Genomic DNA, 21,399 nt, shown 5'->3' on the forward strand with positions numbered 1-21,399 from the left:
GTTAGGAGAGCTCACAGATGTAGCTCCTTTTAGCAGGTGCTTAAGGCCCACTTGTGCATCGATCTGCAGCCTGAACACTGGTAACAAACTACAGTGAAAACACAACACGAGATAATCCCAGAAGAGTCACACCTGCCTTTTTTATTTGATTTCTGTTCACTGGGGACTGTTCACTTGCTGGATGATAGGATGACATTAAATTTGACCCCCTCTTATGCAACAATGGCCGGGTAATAAATGTGATGTTGCTACATTAACTCGCAATTTCACATTAAAATGGCTGTGTGTGTACCCTATTAACATGCTAGTGCTAGCCAGCCACCAACGCCCACCTCAGCCACGAACTGGCCACTAAGTTAACAAAGTTTATTTTCTCCCCCGACATATTTGTAGCATCAACTCCTGTTTACCAACTAACTGCAGATTATGCAGCATCTCTTTTGTGGAGCAGTTTATACTTTTTAGATTTTGTGGAGCAGAAAAGGGGCTACATTAAACTGTCCATTCCCTCAGAGTTTAGCAATGTGAAGATGCAATTGATCGGTTTACCTGAGTTAAGCAAAATGCAAACGCGCTGCACAGATTTACTCTGCCTCTGCAAGTCAATCCGCTGGGATTGTACGGAGACGCAATGATTTCACTCCCAAATTTGGCTGTTATAAATTTCAGTGTGATCAGGCCCTCACACATATCATGGGTGTATTCCCACACGGCCAGTCTAATCTGCTGATGACTGCTGCTGACTTCCTGTCTGGTTAAATGGGAAGCACTCAGCTTTCCCACTTACGGAACATAATACTGCCTCAATGAGATACATCAGATAGACCCTGCTACTCCTCTGTGTCTGTATGTGTGTGTTTGTGTGGGTGGGTGTGTGTATGTGCTGGTCAGACAGTAAACAGTTTCAAACTTCTGTTTTAATTCAATAAAGGACACTTCGTCACTGACACGTTTAGAGACAGTGTTTACCGTATGTGTGTGTGTGCGTTTCTGTGTGTGTCAGATATCTGATTAGGAGAGGCATCCTATTTAATGATGGCAGGCGCAGAGGATAAATAAGTGACTGAGCTCGGAGCGGCAAATCAAATCAACCGACCAGCACTGAGATCGTCTGCAACAAAATGGCTGCTCACCTCTGACAGAAGGCTTTTAATCAGCTGCCCTATAGGCTGTGATGCATGGGCTGCCATGGAGAGGGAGGCAGAAAATGTAGACAGGAGTGAACACCAGGGGAAGCGTGACTTGTTCAGCAAAAATTACAAATGAGGATTTAAAGGAGCAAAAACAAGCTCCTTTTTGCAAAGTGTGTTTTGCTTCCTGCTGTCTATTTTAATTTCGTGTCTCCAGAGCATAAAGAGTGGAGACAAAGGGCTGCTCATCGCAGTCGATTTAACAGTCCTTGCTTGTTGAGATAACGCTTTCTGCTAAATTACAAACAGAGATGTTCAAATTAGAAACAGTTATGGTCTCAAGTTATACAACTTCTGGCTAAATTAACAGTTCTTTCAAAACAGAAAGATGAAGAGAGAAACTGGGTCATGTTCCCATAATGTTTGTGAGCTCAATCAATAAAACATGATTTTTTGATTAGAAACGAATCCAGGCTGGTCCTAGTTTGACAATGAACAAATTTCAGTGTTCTATATTTGCCTGTGACATATCTTATTCGTATATATTTTGATATTTTTATTCTAAGAGTTCACTTTACACATGATTTCTATTGATTTTCTACAGTATTATGATCAAAGTTTCTCACAAAAAAGAGAAATTCAACATTGCAAGATGTTGGGTATAATTAAAGTAAAGCTCTAAAATTGAAAGCTTTTAGAATCTAAGCTGTAAAACTAGACCAATAAACAAATACAGATTCAAATGAATTATCTATGTGTAATGGATCTTTACTATTTCCTGTCGAGGCCGATGCTGTAATGCACCCCCACGTGCATTTAGCATTCTGGTAAATTTGTCATGATTGTAAGAGCAGCAGAGTGAGGACGGAGGTGCAAGGTCATCATGACAGAACCAATCAAAATCTGTTCCAGCAGAATGACCGATCCCAACACCTCCCTGCCTCACAACCAGCCCTCGGCTCCCAGCTGACGTCAGGACACCGCCAGGGAAACACTCACAGGTCACGTGTGTGCGCGCATATACTGTATGTGTGCGTGTTTTCATGGATTTCTACCTTTTTTAAGGACAAAGTATAGCATTAGACCTGCTAGGTAAGGACATTTTGCAGTGAGGACCTATCCATGAGACTATTTTCATCTTTTCCTCAAACACAGAATGCTGCTTGTCTGAATGCTTTGTTGGGTGTTTTAACTTGTCTCATTCATATAAGATGTTTGACCCATTCTGGGAAACTTTTTTTTTGGTGCCAATTTTCTTGTCTGTTTATTGCTAAAACATTCCAGCCATGTGGGCAAAACTATCGCACTTGAACAAAAACCACACCCAGTCGCCATTTGAGTATCTAAACTCATGCTTGTGTATTATATTTGGTCCTCATACTAAAAACTATCAGAATCGTTTGTGTGATCTTTCCCCAATGGCCCAAATGACTCATATTAACCTTTTCTAATTTGGCATAACCTTGGTTAGGGTTTGGGTAAGTTGAAGCAACTAAAAATAAATGATTTATGGTTAGGGAAAGGTCTTACTCATGGTTAAAGAGCAGATCTCTGGTGCTTAAGTCCCAAGCTGTGTATGCCTGAACATTCGCCCTTGCCTCCTTCTCAACCCTTTTGGAAAGGTTTAGCGATAGCATGTAGTTCACTTGTTAGGAAATCGGATGGATGTTTTAGGGGTTTGAACCAATTACTATTGCCGTTGTTTCCTGATTGACTACAGTCTTAGTTGAAAAGAAATAGTGGTGGACATGTAACTGGACTTTAGCCAACCAACATCACAAACCACAGATAGCATGGCGGCAGCGGCAGTGACGTCTAAGAAGCTTGACTTAGCTTCACTTTACTTTTCTGTCGGGTCTACATGATTTTGCGCCAGGGGCAGATGGTTAGATGTTTGTCTCTGTGTGACACGAGGAGCCACTCACAGAATAAAAGAAAGGTGGTGAAGCAACAAAGTGAGAGAGGGGTGATTGTTCTATCAGCGAGGCGGCGCCCTGAGTCTGTCAGAGAGTCAACAACAGAGTTCGGTCCAGCAGAGGCCTGTAGGGGTCCCTCTGAATTAGAGAAGGATCCGCCACTCAGACCGCGTGAAGTGAGTCTGTGTTTCAGTGTGTGTGTTTGTGTTTCACTGCCACAATAAATTACATCAAATGCGGTGCTAATACAGGCTGCCAGACTTTCACACATACACAGCTGAGGGCTCAGATCGGTAAAATTCTGTCAGTAAGCACAATTTACTTGTAACATGATATTTAACATACTACAAGATTTAATTCTCTTACTACAGTTACTGCTGGTGTGATTAAGTTGCTTGTATATTTTGTCACTAGTTGCCTTTCAGATGACAAAATACAGTGCCTGCAAAGCTGACATTTTGCGAGGGTTGCGCAGGAGGAAAGCCCCTTAGAGTGTCTAAAATTGAAATGGGTCATCCATAGTAATTTCATGGCAATCTGTCTATTAGATTGGTATTTCTCATGAATAATTAAGAATTTTAGGCTGATGGTGACACTTCAGGCAAATGTCACAGAATGAGCAAAATATTAGGATGACCTGATGGTGGTATTAAATGAAAGATCACAGACGTACTAAAATCATTTGAAATCATCCCTCCAGGGAGTAATGAATACCTATTGGACATTTCCTGACAACTGGCCAGTGGTTGTCCGGATCTGTTGCTGTGAAGTGTTTGTGCTCCACATGTCTGTTTCTCTTTGTCCTTCATGTTTGTACGCGTGTGTTTGTGTGCGTTTGGATGCTATTTTGTGTGCACCTGTGTGTGTGTGTGTGTGTGTGTGTGTCTGTGCTCGCTCAGGTCTATTAGATCAAATATATCAGACCGGGTCATTACCAATTCTCAGGACAATTTCTCATCCTCGCCCTGTTCTGGCGTCGGAAGCCACCAAGGTCACAGGACTGGACGCCGAGTGCTTCTCATGTTACACACGGGCATGTCTGACATGGCGGCGAGATAGGCCTCATCGTGGTAATTATCATATCACCTTTCAACTGGCAGATATATGGAGCTCTGATAATGCGGCATTAATGGGAAATGCATATGAGGGGAGCGATCGATGAACAAATGACCCATAACGAGGTGCAGGACACTTGGCAATAAATGCTGACATTTATACACACCAACCAACAGTGATGACGCAAACTTGGGATTAAGCTTCCGAAATTATCTTTCCACAGAAGAGCATATCAGTTAGAAAAAATAAATGTGGCAACATTTCACCATGTGTCGCATACAAGCTCATCCTTTAGCGGCACTGGATTGAACTGAGGTTTTATTACCTGCTTTTTTGATAATAAGAGCAAAGATGCAAACCCTTATGGCAGCACCTTGCCAGCTGGACCAGTCTGATTTTACACCCTTCCGCTTTGTTCAATAACTTTCAGTTGACCTTCTTTGTCGGCGACTGTCCAGTGAGGGAAGAGCTGTCTGTGACGTGATGAAGAAAAACAAAGAAAGAAGGTTTCACGGCTACAAACCCCTTCTCCATCATCCATTTCTTCCTCATCAGAGGCCAACTGCTAGCTCTTTCTTTCGTGCTTGACTGAAATATGTAATTCATAAATGGCCTTGCAAGCCTTGTAGTGTTGTTTAGTGGCGCTTTCTAACTGCTTGGCACATGTTGTCACCTAGTGTAACAGTGTGACTCAAATAGTTTTTGGTGGCATTAAGTTTACCATGTGAGCTTCACCCTTTCAATGTCATTCATGAATTAAACTGAAAATAAGTGTCACTGTGATTATCTAAGTTCTGTACTTTACCTTTTGCTTGAATGCTTATGTAACCGAGCAGCTACTGTAGTTCCTCCCACGTGTTATTCTCCCATCAGTCTATCCATCCATCCTGTGCTTTATGTCTTTATCTGTCCTCAGACTTGCTGTCCCTCTCCCTCAATCTGTCAATTAGGAAGTCTCCATTTTCTCAATACTGGACATTTTGACTGTACGGAAGCCTCAACATCAGTTAACCAGCCAGCCTGTCTTCACTCTCCCCTAATTTCTCCATTCTGTCACTTCTTGACTCCATCCATCAGCAACCACCCTGCACCGCTGCATGACAGTCATCTTAAAATATCACCGCCAAAAGTCTACTTCAATTTAATGGATCATAAGGCTGGAGCGTGAATATTTAGTGTGTGTGGCTGCCGCCCGGAGATTTAATCCGGCGCTGCATAATTGATGGAGAGACATTGGAAAACTCACAGATCATTAAATGTGCCAGCAGATTTGCCAAACACTTTTCAGAATAGTTTATGCTCAACGTCCTGTCAAGGCTATATGTTTTACACAGAGACAGCTCCTGAAAACTGGTGATGATGATGAGGAGGAAGATGACGATGATGATGATGCAAACCATACAGTACACTGCGCTGTACCTTGTTCATCCAAACAGCTTAACTGACATAGGAAGGGGATTCAACATAATGGCTGTAAGTTCCTTGTTTTTGTTAGCTCCTGCAAACATCATGTCATCAAAACCTTTTTAATCCTTGGACCTTGTTTAACTAAAGGCATTAACATAAACTCTCCCTGAATTTAAGTCTTTTTTTTTCATCCATCTATTTTAACCCATTAAAGACATTAAAAACAACTCCAATGTTCCCAGGTTTTAGCTTGTAGAAGGGAAATATTGTTATTTCTTAAGAGTAAACCAAATGTAACACTAAACTTTACTCTTTGTCTTCTCTGCATTTCTAAAAAAGTTTTCAGAATATTCTCCTCAGCAATCACAAGAAATATTAATTTGACAGTTTATTGAAAACTGCTGCACGTCAAACACCAAATATGAGGGACTACGTGTGGTTTCAGAGTTTGTGTGTGTGCATAACTTGTGCCATTTTGGCCCAGCAAATACCAGTTATGTGGAAACAAAACATTTTCTTGCATTAATTGTGAGCCGAACATGACAGTCTTTCTAATATTCTATTATAGTGAAGAGACATGCGTCTTGTGTATTATTCACTAATTACTTGAATAATGTTATTATTCCCAAAAGAAAAATGATTTTCAGTAATTTCATAAAAAGCACTTGCAAGTAGATTTATTAACACTGTTGTGAAAGAAGTAAGAAATAAAAAAGAACATAATGCATGATTATTTTTGAGGACCCAACACAATGACTATTTTTTATGTTTTTCTTTTTCAGATTCAAATTGTTGGAGAATTAGGAAAATTACAATGTCAATCTCAATCTACAGTGTGTTTTATTTCCTGTAAATCAAACCCGCTATGCTGAACTTATTATCAGCTTCATGTCAAACGTCACTATCAGCAGTGCCCCTGCCCCCACTTTTGTCATCATCATCATCGTTATCACCATCATGTGCCAAATCAGCAGCAGTAAATGCACAGTAAATATCTGGCAACCAATGTTTTCAAGTGATTTAGGCAGAACTTGTGTCTGTCACAGCAACTTCATTTCTTTTAGTTTTCTAATTTCTCTGTGTAAATGTCTTTATATGTCTGTATTCCTCTTTCTGGGTTTACAGACAAAGCACTGCACCATTTGGATGATTAATTGGGTTAATTAATTTGTTGATTGAGAGGGTTAATCAATATGTTGATTAATTGGGTTAATGAATTTGTTAATAGACAATGGTTCCTGCTCATTGATGTGAGGCTTTGCTGCTTTTTTCTGTTTTATGTAACTATACGTTAAAGATCTTAGATCGTGGACTAAAAAATGTAACCTGAAGACATGATCTTGTTCACTGGGAACATTTAATGGGAACTTTTCACTGTCCAAGAGAGAACAGCTAATCAATAAGGAAAATAGTCATTATTTGCAAACCTTACAGCCAGACTGGCCTAATTTTTCGTATCCATCCATCAGTGGTCAGCATTGGTACAAATGTAATTAAATGAAGTCAAAGTTATTGTAAACATCATTTCTGCTGTCACTATCCTTCAGCTGCCTCATGTATCCTTCCCTCCCCTGAACCTCTAACCTGGATCTTGATTGGCCAGCTGAAGTTGGATACATAGACGTAGAAGGTGATGTTGTGGTGAAGCCTGAAGTTGAACTTTTCACACGAGAAACTGTCACGGTGCTCTCTGATGTTGGTCCTCGTTATGATGGGCATCTCTTCACCTGAGATGGTTCCAGCTGTGAGAGAAAGAGGGTAGTTTAAGAAAATATACAGTAGAACAGAGTGTACAAATCAGGATACTTTATAACCTGTGGAAAAAAAAAAAAAAAAAGATCAAACACAAAACTATTTTGCCATTCCAACAGTCCCATAGCCATCCACATAGGAATATTCTAGCATCTCAGCAGTGCTCAGTGTCTGTCTGGTGGGCAGCTTCAGCTGTCATGAAGGGGAAAGGGACATACAGTCATACATTTTACACTGTTTATTGTATTTCTGCCCAAAGGCCTCATTTGTTGTAGAAAACCAATAGACAACACATCAACAGAGGTTTGTGGCTGGCAATGCTCCTTGTTTTCAGTGAGAAATGTCACCAGAAATCCTCCCAGAAGTGAAGGATGTGAGAGCACAAACAACCATTTAAAAACTTTGCTTTGGGTGATAGTTCAGACAATAGTGATCTGTCAACTGGTACAAATACTGTGCATACCACTGTTTATGCTTATCACTGTATATCTCTTGGTTGTATTAAATAATTGTGGACAATGTTATAAATCAATGAGCAGGACGGTTTAATGGCAGCATTGGATTTTACAAGAATTGTGCATAAGAACAGTTAATATTTGGGTAGTTATTTAACTTTATTATCCTTGTGGGTTTGCACCATCATCATAACTATAACCAGAGTACATGTCATTTATGTCGTTTGAGATGGTGTCCACCCTAGATTGGTAATCATGGTCTTAATGTGGCTTGTGGCTTGGCAGAGAGATGTCAAACTAACTTCGGTAAAGCCGAACCAATTATCAGTTTTATTCTTTAATGATGAAGGTGATCAGGCTAGAAGGGGCTAGAGAATGACTTCAAAATAGGGGAGAAAAAGAAAAAATATATTTTTCTCATGTCTTTCAAGCATCAGGATCTTCTTAGGGCAAAAGAACAAGTAGGGATTCAGTTACTAAACCAACAAAAAAAAAGCAAATGAAAGTCAAACAGAGACTCGTCAGCCATGTGTTTTCAACATCCTTGTAAAGATTTCACAGAAAGTGGTAAGCGAGCAGGTTGAGGGAAGACAGTCAAGATTTCAAAATGTCACAGCATGCCTTTCATCTCAAGCGGGCAGATTATTTTCACGACTCCTCGCAGTAATTCAGAGCAAGCTTGTAAATTTCTCTCAGCGCTGAAGTGGTGTGATTTCAGTATCCTTCAGCGCATTATCAGCAGTTCTGTGTTAATGGCTGAGTTTTTCAGACGTTGTGAATAAAATATTTCTACCTCCTGCTTTATCAGGGCCATTAAACACTCTGTAATAGTCTGCACACAATCGCGCACACACACACACGCACACACAGTCCCAAACTGAAGAGGCTCTGGGCCCCAAGACACTGCGAGTGTGAAAGCAGAGTGCTTTTATCTTAATTGAAATCGGGAGGAAAAATATATAAAATGCCCTAATGCCAAAATTCAAAATAGCTTCTGATGTATTTTGTCAAGAGGGGAAATCCCCAGGAGGCGAGCGCAAACTGGATCCGACCGTTTTACTTGAGGACACTTGGCCACCAATAAAAGATACTGACTGCAGGATATCTTTACAGACAGACTGCTAAATGTGAGAGCTTTAGACACAGACTAAACAATCAACCGCTGTATCAAATCCATTAAGTTTTACATTACAGCTCACTCTCAGAATCATTATGTCTTATCACAAAGACAAAAGGCTTTTTTCAAGAAGAGATGACTGCGTTTAACCATTTTAGCTTCATTATGTGTTACTTATTCATGTAAATACTACATGTAATGTCTGACAAAAGACAACTTATGGATTTCTGTACCTGTTGAGCTGAAGGACCAAGTGATGTTGAGGTTGAAGTTGTTTGAGGCATTGATGGACATGTCCAGGTTCTTGTTGGCCTGCACAAGGAGAAAAAAAAAGAAAAGACATGCAGGGTTGGGTTAGTGAGCTGGACAGCAACACTGTAGGGAAAGAAAACGATGGCTCAGGAAGCACTTAGACACAATGCAAAAGCAAATTCTTTGAAAGCAATTTCATGTCTTGGTTCATCTGTTGACTGCTGGGGTGATTCTGCAGTTAATGTTGTTGTTGGACATCTTCCTTAGACTTTATGCAGTTGTTTTATTTATTTTCCTTCAGCTCTGCTGGCATTTTGCACTTCCGTGTGTACATTCATGAAGTACAACAGGAGAAATCTTTGCTTTTCACTTTAGCTAACTTGCCTTCACCTCAACTTGTGTCACCCGAGGCGAATTTGAATCTATTGGCCTCTCTTTGCACTGTCCTATAGATTTTGTCAGCAATGCCGCCTTAAAATTCCATTTTGAGCTGTATCTGAACACACCTTTAGGGCACTGAGAAGAAAAAAAAAAAACATGTCTGATACAACTATAGAATTTAAACATAGCTCAGTGTCGACAGCAGATTCCTACATTTAGAGAATAAATGATCTAAAACGTCTTTTAAAAACCAACATCCTGGCGATCAAATGGTCTGTGTTGCATTACCAAGTAAGCAACCGCCATTTGCCATCAATTTCAGCCACAGTTTGTCTCATGTCATCACCATCTGTCTTTGCTGTTCCCTATCTAATGAATGCCAAAATACCTTAAAAACAAATTCATTTGGAAATACTTTCTGTTGACATTCTAAATTAAATTTCACAGCGGCAAAAGTCGACCTATCAATTCCCTGTGTGGCTTTGAGTGCACGTGTTACCTGTTCAGGTGTAGCCATGAAGTTGATGGCGGTGTAGTAGCGGTCATCTTCCTGAAGCAAACTGAAGGTAAACTGGTAATCGATCAACAGGTTGTCTGGGCAACAGCGAGAGACAAAGACAGAAAGAGAGAGATGAGGAAAAAAAAAACACAAACCCATCCAAAGGTATAAACTGTTTAGAATGAATCTATCTATTAGAAGTGGGACGTTACTGCTAAGTTAAATGCTCCTTGTTATGATGATGCGTTTGAGTTGTTTCTTAGGTTCGTTTTCGCCTGGCCCACCTCTGATCCCACTCATTTTCCCCTCAAGAATGCCATTTCAAATAAAACCTCCATCCCGGCTCATTTTATTGATGACAGCATCAAGCACAGACAGATTTATGATAGTAAAAACATGAGAGGCGCTGACTGCGAGTCGATATTCAATTAGATGAATAAGGCTACAGTGGTGGAGTTTTGGTCAAAGATCTCAATCAGTGACACGCACACAAATGTTTTCTAAACATGGACACGAGTGCCCACGATGCTGACGCCATTTTCTCAGATCCGATCAATACAACATGAGAGAGAGATTCTAAATAATCAAGTTCACTCAGAGATTTAATCATTTTTCACAGTGGCTCCTAGAAGCAGCTCTTTTGTCAGCGAGACAATGGCCAACGTATTGAGGGAATCACAGTGATGCAACATCTGGAGACGCAGCAGGAGCCATGTTGGGTCACCTTGTCTGCTTGCCTGATGGGGGATGAAAGGAGGGGAGGAGGGGAGCAGGGGAACACCGAGGAGGAGAAGAAAGAAAAGAGGGAACAAGGAGGGTAAGCAGCTATGTGGCCATGAGAGGATAACGGTGTGAGAGGATATTTTTTAAGTTAATCAGCGTGACTGCTGAGTGCTAACCCCGCAGGGTAATCCAGGTGTGTGTGTGTGTGTGTGTGTGCGCTTGATGTCTGCATCGAAGGGCACCTCAGGTTAAAATAGACTCAGGCAGGCAACACATTTTCTATTCTATTTTGATCTAAAAGACAAATTGTTCTTTTCAAACTCTGGGCCCTGTTTTCATAGTTTTGGCCGTCAGTCTGACCAACTGTAGTACAATTGTAGGATCATTTCATTACCATTACTGATAGTTAGTCAGACTCTGGGCGGTTAGTTGATGAGAACAGTCAGACGATCAGTTAAATTGGAAATGATCAAATAATCATCAAAGATGTCCTGACCTTCAAAGACTTTTCTCCCCAAAATGCATTGCAAAAAATATATCAAAGAATCAACTCTTAACTTTTATAGAAAAGCAGCTCCAACATTATTCATTCACAGGGGCAACAATGTATGTGAACTTATGGATTACAGCTTTACAGAGACCTTTGGCTAGTTATCCATTAATTCCTCTGTTTCTCTCCTGGTATTAACTCGTATAACTAAACTAAGTAACAGCCATCATGAAGTATTAATTTGATTCTGCTGCTCTATGTGTGCCTAACTTTGGTTAATTGATTGGGAAAAGTGGAACACAACAGAGGGTATTTAAGCAAATACTGCACTTAAGAAAATTCTTGTGGTATCAATATTTTAGATAGTACATTTTACTGATAATACATTTACTTTAGCAAGATTTTAAATGTAGGACTTTAGAATCAAACGTTGCTACTTTTCTTCATCTTCTAACTTTCGCCTGCCCCCCGTTAGGGGTCACCACAATGGACCATCTTGCATCTCTTCTTGTCCTTTGAATCTTTCTTTGTTGCACCAGCCAGCATGTCCTTCCTCACCACATCTATAAACCTCCTCTTTGGACCTTCTGCCTTTCCTCTTGACTGGCAGCACCACCTTCAGCATCCTTCTCCCGATGCACCCAGCATCTCTCTGCACACCATCTGAGTCTTGCTTGTCTCACTTTGTCTCCAACCCGTCTAACCTGAGCTGTCCCTCTAATATACTTCACAACAATATACATCTGTCCATCCTCATCACTCCCAACAAAAATCTAAGCATCTTCAACTCTGCCATTTTTAGCTTTGCTTTCTCTAAATCGACAGACACAATGCAACTCCTGACATTCACTGTACTTCTCCATCAGCATTCTCAAAGCAACATCGGATCTGCATCAAACCATGCTGCTCATTAAACATCACCTCTTCGCTTAACCCAGCTTCCTTGACTCTTTCCCACTTCTTCTCCACTCTTAAGGCATCCTCTCACTTTCCAAGATTGTGTTGAACACTCTCGTTAAAAACTCCTCTGCCACATCTCATAAACATCTCCATGCCTCCTCAGGTACAATATGTCATCTGGACCGACCACCTTACCACTCTTCGTCCTCCTCATAGCTGCCCTCACTTCATCCTCGCTAATCCACATCAGCACTTCCTCATTCATTCTCCCCACATCATTCAGCCTTCTCTCTCCCTCATTTTCTTCATTCATCAGCCCTTCAAATTACTCCTTCCACCTTCTCAGCATATTCACCTTGCTTGTCAGCACATTTCCATCTCTCTCTTTCCTCACCCTAACCGGCTGCATATCCCTCCCCAGCCCGGTGTCAACAGACGGACAAGTCCTTTTCTCCTTCCTCAGTGTCCAACCTCCCGTACAATTCTCCATACACCTTTTCCTTCACCTTTGCCAACTCTTTCTTCACCTTATCTCCTTGTACTTCTGTCTCCTTTTATCATCTCTCTGACGATCCCTTTCATCGTATGCCTTCCTGTACTTCCTCATTCCACCACCAAGTCTCAATGTCTTCCATCCTCTATCCAGATGTCACATCAAGAGCCCTCCTAGCCGTCTCTCTCGCCACTTTTTTTGCAGTAGTTGCCCAACCATCCCGTAACTTTCCTCTGCCACCCAACGCCTGCTTTAAGTCCTCAGGTGCTGGGTGGTAGAAAAGAGTTGTCCGTCATTGCCCATCTGTAATGTTTCTGAGTTTGTGACTACACAGACTCAGAAATGATGACTTCTGACGTGTTTAAAAAAAATCACATTTCAATTCTTTTTTTATATCTGATTGATACATTTTATTCGTAATAAGGTCAGAATTGGGTCGAGTGTATCCAATTGTTGCATCACTGCCCAAAGTCTAGATTTCTTTTTGCAGCTCAGTAGTAGCAGCAGCAGATGACTGTGGCTGTCATGGTTAGACAAGCAGACGTGTCAGAAACTGTATGAAGGTTCCTGAAAAAGAACATCCAGCGCTGTAACGGGTAATCTGTTGCCGCCTAACATTGAGTGGCAGCAGTCAGCAGAGACACTGTAGGAGTTTCTCAACTTACAGAGCAGAAAAACTTTGTGTCGCACACTTTAGAGAGAGAGAGAGAGAGAGATGTTTAGTTATCACCTTCCCTTCAGCAGTACAATCCCGGGGCGTCACCAAGACGAAAGCAAATTATGTTTGACAAACACTCTTGTTTTGTTCAGCCTTCATGGCAAGTTAGCCCGAACAGCAGATATCATCAGATCAAAGACAATATTTTTTCTTAACATCTCTCTCTTCCTCCCTCCCTCCCAGGCAGACGTGCACTGCTGCTGCTCAGTTGTTTATCCCATAAGGGTCGTCAGTACAACTTCAGAGTATTTGGGGTTTTTTTTTATACTTTGTAAAGGGGATGTGGGCTCGTGTGTGTGCAGATCTGCATGTGTGCATGTGCTGTATTCTCGTGTATTCACCTCTCAGTGCATTCGGTACGTACATGTGCATGTGTTTGGGTGGTTGCATACATCTGCCTGCTTGTGCATCTGTGTTTGTGTTGCGTACTTGACCAAACAAATGAGTGTACGGCACAAAAAACTTACAGCAGTCCCTCTGTGTTTCCAGTATGTTTGATTACAAGGCTGTTGGGAACAGGAGCATCCGCCAGGTTTAAAAGTTTATCTCAGCTAATTACAAATCCCATCTGAGAAATCTGACAGCAGTTTCACTTGGGCAATCTCAATTACATGCGTACATGTGTGAATTCTAACTCTGGATGAATTATATCAAGGTATCACTAAAGGTATTAAAGCATCCCACAAGAATTGAAATAGAAATAGTTCATGTCAATTTCTCTGGTTCACAGATGGGTGATCTTATTACCATAATATGTAAGCTGATTCAGCCTATATGAAACAAAACACTGTGATGGGGAAGGAGAAGGCAGAAGAGAAAGCACTCACCCGGAACAAAATCTGATATTCCAGCAGTCTATTTCGAATAGAAATCCAAAACAAGCGTGAACTCACCTACACTGTCAGTTTGTCAGAATCTCTCACTGTAGTTTCATTTAATGCTTGTTAACAACTCATTATTTCACGTTTGCAACAGCCGCCTGAGCGCAAACATGACATTACAGCATCACCTCAGTGAGAAAGGTTAGAACCACGGGAGTGAACACAAGGACGACATAGATTCACCGTCAGCCTTAAGCAGGGGTCAAGGTAACCTGGAGGTAATGTATGCATGAGGTCAGGTGACCCCAATATATTAAAAGCTCACTCATTCTTCTTTTACAATAGAAGGGATGGCTAGTCACAAAGTTCACAGACAGTATCTCAACTAGAGGCTATTTACTACTTCTAAGAATATAAAATGCAAGAGCACACGTGAAAATTGATCTATTTTTAAAGGTGTTGTGGATGGCGTAGTAGGAGGAGTGTAGTTCCACACACATCAAGAGTAAGGTTGTGAGTAAAATCACCTGCACACTAGATTACCAATCTAGATGAAAATGTCTTAGTTGCCACACCATTAACACCTCTTTGACAATATAAAAGCGAACTAAAACTTAGTACTTAGTACTAAAAAAAGTAGTACTGGATTGCATTGCAATATTGTAAATATTTTTCTGTTAAATGTGTGTTTGATTTAAAAATATAGTATGGAACTGAGACACAATGAACCAATGTCTACATTTCCTCTGGTGTGTGTGTCCTCCCAAAATGTCAATTACTGTATTAACGTGTATCAAACTCTTCCTGAAACTTACCCAAAGTTATCTAAAATCAGTCAGGAATATTCAGTAGTCTTTACACTAACTATTGCATTGCAAAAAAAGGTTTTTGGCCTGTTAGGACCAATTAGTTCAAGTTGGATAGGTGTCCAGACGGACTGCTTGTCAGCAAATATTGAGGCATCTCGGACTGATGCCAGATCGTGGTTTAATGAACAGCCTGAGGGCAGGAACGCTGTTGAGTGCTGATCACTGCCATGCCACTACTTTGAGGTCTGAATTGACCCCCAACATTCACTTGGTTATATTTCATTTGCCTTTGATATTATTTTACCACTACGAGACAAAATCTAATCAAATCTGGTGGAAATTGAAGATAAATTAACCCTCTTCATTTCTCTCCATTCCGATTTTGGACATGACATCATTATTCAGTCCCATTTTGTTCTGTCCTTCCACTAATTGTTGTTTTAATTGCGACTGTGAGGCTGTCGGTAAATATTGGAGCCACTGTTGCTCAGCCTGACTAAGCTTTCCCATCTGGCCTGAGGGCAGCAAGCGGCACTCACTGCGGACTGACTGGTGTTAGCTGGTAATTCAAGTGACTGCTGGTCTTTCCAGTGGACATGGTGGGACACTTTGTGGCCGGCCCTAATTGGATATCCCTTGTAGCTGACTGTGATGGAATATGACAGCGGTTCATTAAAGCATTGTCCTGGTGACGCCTGCTCATAAATGCTAGCCTGACTGGGGGCAAACTCATTAAATAGCGAAGTTGCTTTTCATCAATTGACTGGTGGTTCAATATGACAGTGTTAACTCAACCAAAGCATCACTCTCTGCACTTCATCGCCGAGTGAGATGAAGAACACAGCCGCCAATAGCTGGACACACACATTTATCAGTCTGATGAAAACATCCCACCAGCATGAATTTCTGAACAAGTTTATCCATGTGACATGACCTCATTCCGTAATTTTGTTCAGTTGCAGTATGTCACAATGAATTTCGCTGTATTCCAGGACTTTGTCACCAAATGCAACAGTAAACAGCACTTTCGTGTGTTTTAATGTATTTTTTGGAGAATAAAGATCTAAGGATGTCCAGTAGGAACTCTTCGCACCACCTTTTTACCATTTGCTGCAATCTTGACAGGCATACTGTATAGTCATAATGGCTGTGCTCTCTCAGTAGCAAAAGAGGAAGAAGAAAAAAAAAAAAAAGCAACTCAATTGTGGGCCAACCTAAACCCTTAAATGCTTTCTGCAAGTATAACACTATGACTTCACTGATGGTTGGGCAGGTAGACTGCTTGCTGACAATACTATGAAAAAATCATTGCTGGTTTTGCTTCTTCTGGAAATCTAGAATAACACCAGCTTTGTTACTTTGTAAAATGTACGGTATGATTATTTCAAACCATTTCTAATTCACAGTGTCGTGACATTTGCCATTACCATAACATAAAATTACATATACCGTGATAGAAGATTTTGGCCATGTCGCTAGACTCGTTTTTGCCTTTTTAAAAAAAAAGTTAATGCAGAAAAAGGGATAGGGAACGGCTTTATTGAATAACGTCTATAAATGATTATTTAGCTCACTTGACTGATCAGCTGTTACCACTGTCAGCGTCTTGGCTCATGTATTAGAATCGTTACTTTTCATTGTGTAGGCCAGGGACTTCGCCAACCCGATCCGAGCCTGGTTCATTTGCTCCAAATGAATGAAAGCACGCCTAATTCATTGGCCGACATTTTTGCTTAAAATTCATTTGACATTAGATGGAAACACAGCATGTGGCTACTACAATAGTTTGTCTTTGAACGAGAAATAGAGTCCGGCAGAGAGAGACAGAGAAGAAGACTCCTCAACATGTCTGATTCAGAGCAGATGTCATGGTAGTAGGACTGAATTAAGCTTTTCAACCTTGAGTGGTTGTTTGGTTTAGATAATGGCTTTCTATTCACCTATAAGGAGTTTGAGACAAGTGCTTGACCTCTGTTCTTGTTCTTTTGGTCCCTGAGTTTTGTGTCAGGGCTGCTGCTCTCTAAAGCACACAAGCAGTCTGTCACTGCCAAGTAGATGTATTAAACCCAGCCTGTTGTACTCTCTGGCAGCAGTGAAATATTACTTTACAGAGACAAACCATATGCAGCGATTATGGCTTAAGGCACCTCCTCCAAGATCAAGAATGTCTACAGAGTATTCATCATACCGTCATCACGAGTAGCCACGTCTGTCAATGGACTATAGGTTAGTAGACTGAACCTGTGTCTTTGCAAGTTCCCGTCCTCTCAGTAGTAGTGGTTACACTTCTCTTTGGCTTTAAAGTGAAGCTTGAAGTGAAGTTTGCTCCTGACCCCTTGTTGCAGCTCAACTACAGTATCAGTTTTCAGGCAGTTCAATCAAAAAGTATCAGTCCACTTTCAGAGAGTTTCATTTGAATAGTTTCAGGAGGCCTGGAGAGGTAAGACGATCCAGTACTTCAGACTGAAAAAGTCAGTAAAGTCATTTGAGTAGCAGAAATATGTTGTGTTGTTTAATTACCCCTCAGATTTATATTGCAACCTCTTACGAAAACTCCCTCCAATAAAAGTGACCGTAGATACAAATTAACAGCACGTAAAGCATTTTGTGATATTAAAGACAAGTCTGAACAAGCACCTTCTCCCTCAGTAAGGTGATCTATGGATGATCTGAGTGACCGGCCTGTCACTGATCTTGTAAAACTACTAGGTCCTGCAAATTTCTGCTAAGGAAGGCTGCATTCCTGGCCTCAAAACAGACTTGGGACTTGGAATGACACTGGCCTTGCTGATTCGTTATAATGTATTCTCACTTCAAATGCGGAGGCTGTGACCACTAAAACTGACCCACTGAAAAGGTTGCATCCACTAAATTCTCTGCAAAAATGTCAGTTCTCTGCTGGAGCCTTCGTGATGGTATAGCCAGACCAATATCATTGTAGTTCTTAAAAATACACAGAGAAGAGGCCCCTGGGTACAAAGTAACACTGTTTGAATCTTGGACTATCCACAAGCTAACAGTAACAACATTGTCTCCCCTCATTCCAGTAAATCTCTCCTCTTTCAGCTAACTTTTCATCATGTCTGCACATCAAAGAAAAGCCACACAGGTGGTGCAGATTTCTCAAACTTCTGCTCTAAATCTCCAGCAAGGACCGTGCTGCTTCTCATATACTCCATGTGTTACATATTATATAATCTTACATGACAGAGATAAAGCTTTTTTTATCAGCACCTTCCTTCCAGTGACATTTCAGGCTAATATTGACCCCAGCGATAATAGCGGCTGCTTTCCTTACAGTACGAGGAAATGGATAGCTTTTAAATATGTAATTCATACACACTATCTCTCTCTCTGCATGTGTGTGTGAGAAAGGGTGTTGTGTGCATCCATGTGTGCACTTCTGAGTGTGCTCGCTCTTGTTCAAACAAAGCCAACCCCATTTCATAGACAACAGAAAAGATAATGTCCCATTAATGATAGAACATGACATCGTCAGCTACATGTTAGAAACACACACAGTTTCAGCTGCAGCCATGGAGACACCGAGGAGTTGTGCACTTTACAGACTTAAAACCCTGTGCTTGTGTCTTTCTGTGTCTCATTGTATGCATTTGCGTTACCTCAAGCCCTTCACAATACTGGGTAAGGGCATTGCATTGGTGCCATCTAGTGCCTTCAAACCTCAGTTCTGAATCCAGCAGATAAAACCATGCCATCCATGAACTGCAAAATAAAAACTTCACTATCCCAGAGGGAACCTTTAGATTCAGAATCAGAATTAGCTTTATCTGCCAAGTATGTAATCACATACAAGGAATTTGAATTTGTTTTTCCCACTGCTCTCATGTACTTACACATAAATAAACAAACCGGGAAATAAGAACGACAAAGCTGAACACAGTAAACAAAGTATACACATTTGAAATATATGTACAATGTAAATATATGAAATATATTTAAATGTATAATGTAAAAACTATGACAGAAGATGTGAGGATGACAGTAGTGCAAGGATGCAGAGTGCAAAGATGCTGGAATAAATATGGGATGACTATGTACAAGTTCCAAATCTATTCACTTTAGATAATAGGACAGGTTAAAACATATATTTCTGACCTTTGCAGGGAGTTGTTTATGTTTCAATATGTTAGCTGGACTGTTACAGATCATTAGAATATCAAATATGATGTCTTTAAAGGTCCCATATTATGCAAAATTAATTTTTTAAGGTCTTTTCAACATAAATGCGTGTCCCCTGTGTGCCTACAGACTGCCAAACTACAACAAAAGACCATCCTCTCTATGTTTCTCTTGTTCCATCTTTCAGAAAACGTGTGTGAAAACGCTCTGTTTAGATTTGGCTCCCTTTATGATGTCAGAAGGGGATCTGTTGATCATGTGACCTCATTCAGCCCCTCAGCAGGCTGACAGTCCCTTCCCATTGAACACCTCCTGAATCAACCTCGCTGTTCTTCATTAGTTTTTCCTCACTAACGTCAGCTCATGTGTGCAGACAGGCTGAATACAGCTGCAGCAGCCATGTCTGCTATGAGAACAATAATCTGTTCTAGTCACACCTCTAAACACACGTATGAACTTGAATATGAATATATGTATACATGTGAATATGGGAATTTTTACTGACTTGATGGGCAGATTTCTCTGAGCTAAATTTCTGATGTGTCTGTGTTTGAACGTGAATACCATTTTAGGATAGAAGCGTTGTGGCATTAAAGGTGAACCCTTACTACAATCTTCTATCTCATTCTTGAACAGAAGTTGTTTGTGTGATCAAAGGCATATTTGAGTTGACCGGTGCAGTCTGTGGCATGACTCCTCTGATTGCCGTATCCTCTCAAGCCTCCCTCATTGAAACAATGATAGCCCACTCAAGTTAGAGGGCTATTGACATTGACAGGACTTGAACTTTATTCTTGTGAGTTATAATATTAAAGTTGGTAATGGCCATTCGTAGACTGAAAGTGTGTATGTGTTTTGTACTTATATTTAATGCATTTTGTACTACTGTGTGTGTGTGTGTGTGTGTGTGTGCGTGTGTGTGTGTGTTGGGTGGGTGCAGAGTGAGTGAGCATGTGCTTGTGTGCCACAAAACATCTGTTTTGACTACAGCATTCCTCCTTCGTCTGCCCTTTAAAAGGAAAACCAGCAATTTGTTGCAAATGAGCTAAGTCACTGTGATCCCTGCTAGCATCTGGAAACAGGAAAACAGCCTTGGACAGAAAAACTCTCTCTTTCTCTTTATCTATCTCCACTCTCAAAAGTAGGAAAGTCTTTATAACCAACTGCTACAAAAAAAAGTTGGTATCCTTTTCTTAAGTATTATCTTCACATTTTTCCTGTTACCTGTGTGTGTCTCTGAAACGATCTCACTCTGCAAGACCTGAATGACTGATGTGATACTGAGTGATACTGACACCATTGGTCGTTTGTCCACTTGAACTTAAGAAATGAGCTTTCAGCCTAAAAAAACTGTCCTCAAAAGCAACAGAATAAGTGCTATTAGTGCAGCAAGGAGGTCGAGATGGATGCTGATGTGTACTTTCCAAAGAACATGGCTTTAACACAGAAGAACACTGTTTGAAATGCTTTTCTTGCTTCTGCTATCAGAATGGCGTCCATACCAACAGTCTGTTATACGGAAAGACCGTTGCATTCTGTTATTGGCCAATCAGTATTGAGAATTCAACAAAGCTGTGTAATAATTACAGTTGGCAGCTGTTACTTTAAATCCATAGTCTTTCCTTAATCTTGTCCAAGAAGTTTAGTTGCCTAAACTTAAATATAGAGATCTAAGATCAAAAATATTAAGAGTCCTTTTCCAAAATGGTCTTATGAGTCTTTTTGTAAGGTACAAAGAAAATACACATTTTTTGTTGTTAAGTTGAATGAGCCCCTTCATGTATTTAAATGTCATGTAATATAACTCAACATTCTTCACAGCTACCTGAAATTGTCATTGATTTCATAGACCAGAAACCACTGTGAAGTATCCCGCTACCTTTATTCTGAAGTCTGAGTCAGAACAACAACACGTGACTCTGTCACTGCCTGATCTGTCAAACTGTGTGAACTGTCCTGACGATGGATGTCATTTCTGTTCTGGGTCTCAAGGAATGCTAAAAATGTTTGAATGACTGTAATCTAAAAATAACTGGGTTTTTTTTTTTCTAACAAAGAAAAAGGTTTAGGCACAGAATCAAGAAGTAACATACTTTTCAGATGCATATGAGACTTATGAGACCCAAGAAATACACAAATAGTTGTGTCAGAAAGAAAATAACAATATTAGTGTGTGCAATATTTGTTCACAGAATTGTGTCCATCTGTATTTCGTGTAACATGTTGCAAACACTCTTTGCTTTGCCAAAATGGGCTTTCATAAACTGCTTTGGTATTACACCCTCCTCAAAGCTCCTAAACTTGAGACATTTTGGCACAAATATGAGTGTTTGGGAC

The 21,399-nt window shown here is 40.6% G+C and overlaps 1 protein-coding gene across 1 annotated transcript in view; it reads right to left on the bottom strand.

Annotated features, from left to right (window-relative positions):
- Positions 1-21,399, bottom strand: part of atrnl1a (attractin-like 1a) — a 239,981-nt gene that overhangs the window by 112,392 nt on the left and 106,190 nt on the right. The window contains exons 22-24 of the mRNA XM_070840582.1: positions 9,966-10,060; positions 9,067-9,145; positions 7,094-7,251 (exon numbers count right to left, since the gene is read on the bottom strand). Of these exons, the coding sequence (XP_070696683.1) occupies positions 7,094-7,251; positions 9,067-9,145; positions 9,966-10,060 (332 nt within the window). The remainder of the gene's footprint in view (positions 1-7,093; positions 7,252-9,066; positions 9,146-9,965; positions 10,061-21,399) is intronic.

Source organism: Pempheris klunzingeri, chromosome 12 (genome assembly GCF_042242105.1).
Source record: "Pempheris klunzingeri isolate RE-2024b chromosome 12, fPemKlu1.hap1, whole genome shotgun sequence".
NCBI classification, from domain to species: Eukaryota; Metazoa; Chordata; class Actinopteri; order Acropomatiformes; family Pempheridae; genus Pempheris; species Pempheris klunzingeri.